The 4,981-nt window shown below is 37.4% G+C and overlaps 1 protein-coding gene across 1 annotated transcript; it reads left to right on the forward strand.

Annotated features, from left to right (window-relative positions):
* The first annotated feature begins 3,280 nt into the window (after window positions 1–3,280).
* On the forward strand, window positions 3,281–4,357 carry LOC310992211 (C-X-C motif chemokine 9-like). Its single transcript, XM_083980228.1, has 4 exons — window positions 3,281–3,426; window positions 3,613–3,730; window positions 3,864–3,938; window positions 4,061–4,357. The coding sequence occupies exons 1-4, from the start codon at window positions 3,363–3,365 to the stop codon at window positions 4,113–4,115; spliced, it is 312 nt and encodes a 103-aa protein (XP_083836354.1). The 5' UTR covers window positions 3,281–3,362; the 3' UTR covers window positions 4,116–4,357.
* The last annotated feature ends 624 nt before the right edge of the window (window positions 4,358–4,981 follow it).

The raw sequence follows: 4,981 nt of genomic DNA on the forward strand, positions 1-4,981 counted from the left end.
TAAAGGATTAACACCCCTTGATTGCCTCTCACTAGAAAAATCTTAGATCTGCCACTGATCTAATAACCATTTATTTCAAGTCAGTTTTACTGCTGTCTGGGCTGGGGGATGTTTGTTGCATGTCATACCCCCACGCCCCCAGCACTTCCTGTTTGCATATGTTTGTCACCAATGTAAAAAAAAAAGAAAAAAAAGAGGCAATGACAGAAAAAGACAAAAAAGGATGATGATGAGGAAGATGAAACGGGGATTTTTGCCTCTACCATTCACTTTTTATTTCATCACAGCTTTTTGGCTGATTGTAAAATTGACTTTTCAAGTGAAATGAGAAGTGTAACTACACTAAACAGTGCACTCAAAGTCTGCAGAGGAAGAGACATTGATGTTGCTGATGCTGACGTTATTAGTTCCTGTTGCCTACTGGTCACATTTTGTGGTTTTTTCGCTTTTGGTGTAGAGATTCACAAAAGGAAACGCGAATAGTTCAAGAGTGTTTTGGTTGGTAATCCCCTTGTGCACCTAAAACCTCATTCACCCGGCCCCAACAGGTAATAGGGCAAGTAGGAAAAAATATATTCAATGAACCACATTAGTGGTCATGTAGGCACTGGACTACAGTCATCTGTCTTTGTGTTCCAGTGAGTGAATGATAGAACAAGCCGTACTTTACTGAAGTCCTCGAGTCCCCAATAAGTAAAACTCATGAAATATTAACTGAGGGGATGTATAAAAAATTCAAGGCTGCTAAGTACAGCCTGGCTGTCAGAGTGAAATGGTATGAGAGCTGCTCTGTACCAACCATCATGTGATTTCTGAACCTCACTGATAAGTCAAAGAAACACCAGATTCATGACTCACATTTTAACGCCGTCACATTTGTTGTGATATAATTTCAGGTAGCTACCTTTTGTAAGCATAGACGCTTCACACTCACACTTACTGACCCCCTAGACAATTGTTCACATGTAGCAATAGATGAAAGTCACAGCACTTCATTGTCAGGCAAGAACCCTGTGTCTTAAATTAGCACAAGTTGCCTCTGACTGATCTCAAAATAATTCTGATATCCATTTCAAGTCTCAAGTTTATTTATTTATATAGCACCTTTTTCTTAAAAAAAAAAAGTCTTTGCACGAATGTGATTCACAAACAAAACCTTAAAGAGGTTTCACACCAAAGTGAAAACAATATATACATACAAGCAACAAGCAAAAAGTTATTTAAAACTTAAAGGGACAACGAGGAGTTTTGGAAAAGCAAAGCGTTTTCACACTACATTTATGAGCCTCCGCGCGCACCGTAAAATTATTTTGACCGGCGCAAGACAGACTCATGTTTTCATTCATCAAGAATTAAAGTCAGAGGTTCAAAGAGGTTCACATACCGTCGTAGTTCCGACCATAAACGGCGATTCAGCTGCGTTATTCTCATGACTCGTTGCGAAACCGAAAGTAAAAAACGCTGGTCGGCTCGACCAGTATCTCCGCCACCACTAATAATAACAAAATAACGATAGAGACAGAACGATATATTTATCGAAAATGGGCCCATTAACAAGTGTGGGTAGCGGAGATTCATCCACATTAACGTGAGACTTTTTTATAACCGAATAGAAACTCCTCGTTGTCCCTTTAAAGCATCAGATAGGAAATACAAACAGATGAAAAACCAAAAGTTTAAAAACCAAGACAAATGGGTTTTAAGTTAAAGATGGGTTTAAAGTTTAAACTCTTTGTTGGCATGTCACACTCACCAGAGGAAGACAGTAAATGGTTTAACAATAAAGGGCTATATACCTTAAAATATGATGATTTTAAGGATTAACTCGGTGTTACACGCTCACAAGACCTTTTCAAAATTCACTTTATTCACAGAACTTGCATTGTCACCATGCAGGGTTGAGTCACCATGATTACAATAAAACAGTTTTCATATGGATAGTTTTGGTTTTACTTGCCCTCGTGGGGAATCTGATTCCTACCATCTGCATAAAGGAGACATACTGTATCTCAAAACCTGGTGGGCAACTAAAATCAAAACTTGACAAATAACTGCAGAGGAGTAAGTGTGAAAACACTGCAATACAGTAGTCATGTTCAACTGCCGTCTGTGTCCTTTGTCATTGCCTTGAATGGCTCATCAGTGTCCATCAATAATTTTCACATTTCATTTCATTTTGGTTCCCTCCAGGCTTATGGAGTAGGCCTATGTGGTCTGAATACAAAATAAAAGAGAAGGGTATCAAAAATGGAAAAGGCCAAAAAAAATGTTATGGAGCTTGATCTTGTCCAGAAAGGGAAAGTGAAACTTCCAGCAAAGCCTAGGTTTCTGTTGAAATGGAGCAGTTCCTTTCACACCAGTGATGAATGTGATGATATCATATGACAGATCTATGTGATGTGGTGTTGATATCAAATACAGTATGAGGAAATTAAGATATGAATCTACCAAATGAGGCCAATACTACTGATTTATTCTAACCCCAAATACCAGTGGAAATACCACGTACCACACGGAAAGACATAAAGTCAAGTCTTCATTTTCCTTCCGAGGACTCACACATTTGATTTCATGCTATAGGCCTACATACTTAGAAGGTGTTAACCTCAGATGCAGACACAATACAACAGAGCATCTTGCAAAGATCATCTCTTAAGTTTTTTTCCTATGTACAAAATTACTTACAAATACTGAAATTAATTTGATCTAAAAAAAAAAAAACTCAAACAGTTTATGTTATATTTATACTAATTTATATCTTTTTTTTTATCTTCCCGATTGTGGCAGAAGGGATAATGCCAATTTTTTAAACAGCAGGAAGACACAAGTTCCAGCTGTTTTGCTCTTTGCTCTTCATGGCGTCTACATAAAGAAAATGTGCAAATTGTCCAAAAGGATTTGATCATAAGTCACACCACTATTTACACAAACAGTGTAAGTACAAATGTGATGTAAAAAAAAAAAAAAAAAAAACACTGTACATGCAGGTTTACATCATACATTTACATACATTATGTTATTTATCTGTGGTCAAATTATTATTGATAAAACCAGATGGAAAGGAAAATGGAAAAGTGTGTGTGTGTGTGTGTGTGTGTGTGTGTGTGTGTGTGTGTGTGTGTGTGTGTGTGTGTGTGTGTGTGTGTGTGTGTGTGTGGTGGTTTTTTTTTTTTTTTTGAAGTTTCACTTTCCACTAGCAAAAAAATCCCTTATTGCATGAGGTAATTACTTGAAGAAGAGTATAAAAGAGCAAATCTTTACCTCTACCCCTCACAGAGCTTCTGTCAGCAGCACTTTGTCTCATCTTCAACGCAAAAAATAAGACTTTTATCGCGTTATCTCGATCAAAGAGGAAACCAACAATGTCCAGCATCATGAAAGTGTTTCTGCTCCTGGCTGTTGTGGTCTGCATCACTGAGGCTCAACGTAAGTTTTTTTTTTTTTATCACACTTTACATTTTGGACCCTGATATAGCAAATGTGAGATTTGTTGTGTTGAGACAAACCTATAATTAATATTTTCTAATAAATCTTGCTGCATGTAAGTTGAATTCTCCACAGTCAAAGGAGTAATGGTTTAATGAAATGTTTCTCTTCTGTTCTTCTCTGTAGGCACTGACCCCGGACAGCAGTGTCTGTGTCAGAGAATCAGGACGTCCCTTCCCAGGTCTGGTGTGAAGGACGTCCAGATCTACACACCAACTGCCTTTTGTAACAAAGTGGAAATTGTGTAAGAGACTTTATTTTATTTAAAAGTACCTGAAAAATACCACTGAAAAATACCTACATCTATTGGTCTAACGGCATAACTCATGTGTCTGTTTATGGTTTTACTTATTAACTTGTATTATCAATTTCAACAGTGTCACCACTGACATGGGTCGCTTTTGCCTGGACCCAAACAACGCAAGAACAAAAAAGCTGATGGACAGAATCCTGTAAGTAAATTATATTATACCTGGTTAAATTCAAGCCTGAGCTTTAGAATATGTTTGACACTGTAGAAATAAAACTTCTTTAGAGTCTCATGTTGACCCTTCTATTTTTTTGTCATTTCTAGAAAGGTGAAAAAATCCTCTGCCACAACCAGTCCAACAGGCTACACCTCCGGCTAAGCTTGCATCTGAATCTCCCCGGAACCTCATAGGTCTATCACCTATGACCGCCAGCAAAGGCACCTTCAACAACTGACGATGTGAAATGAATGAAACTATTCTCTATTTATCTTTTATTGATTGGCGCAGTATATCTCCGTTTTAGCTTATTTCTTTATCTGTGCTGTAAACCAAGTTTTATCTCAGTTTTGGCATTTTGTGTGTGTGTGTGTGTATGATTGTGTTTTTAATATAATAAAGGAAATAATTGAAGAATCGATTGATTGTTTTTTGTTCCAAGTCTGATGCTGTTTTGGTTCTTTATCAACGGTGCTATTTTGTGGTTAACAGCTGTCAATGCATTAGGTACTGTTAGAGGGTGAGCCTCAGAAAACAGGATAGCTGGTGGTTGAGGCGGTGGATTTATGGACGATGAATCCAGTTAAAGAATCAAGGCACTTGGAGAGAGGGAGATCAAATCGTTCTTCTTTAATAAAGCTTGTTGGACTTCAACCACATTGTACAATATGTACGTATCTGTTTGTATGGGTGTGTGTGTGGTCTGGAAAAGATTAAACCAAGAACTACATTACAAATGGTCTGCATATTTAGCAAAATATCAATTAGCACTCCCAAATACAACTGTCATGTAATAATGTGGGAACCTTATATCAGATGTAAATCACAGTAAATAATTAAACAGTTGAACCTCCATTAGCAAAAGGCATGGTTACACCCACAGCAGGGCTAAGTTAGCACATTAGCATCACAAACTGGAGTAGAATAATTATCCATGAACAATGTGTAAAAGGCACTCAAATTTCTTAACAACACTGGAGCCTTAGGTACATTATCTACAATACAGTAAACAACTCTACACCCCCAAA

The sequence above is a fragment of the Trachurus trachurus genome (genome assembly GCF_905171665.1).
Source record: "Trachurus trachurus genome assembly, chromosome: 10".
NCBI classification, from domain to species: Eukaryota; Metazoa; Chordata; class Actinopteri; order Carangiformes; family Carangidae; genus Trachurus; species Trachurus trachurus.

Bases quoted from the DNA above. Each gene is read 5' to 3' on its own strand.
- LOC310992211 (XM_083980228.1), top strand. From the start codon at position 3,363: ATGTCCAGCATCATGAAAGTGTTTCTGCTCCTGGCTGTTGTGGTCTGC. The intron at 3,427-3,612 runs GTAAGTTTTTTT...TCTTCTCTGTAG, and splicing joins CTGCATCACTGAGGCTCAAC to GCACTGACCCCGGACAGCAG. The intron at 3,939-4,060 runs GTAAGTAAATTA...TGTCATTTCTAG, and splicing joins AAGCTGATGGACAGAATCCT to AAAGGTGAAAAAATCCTCTG.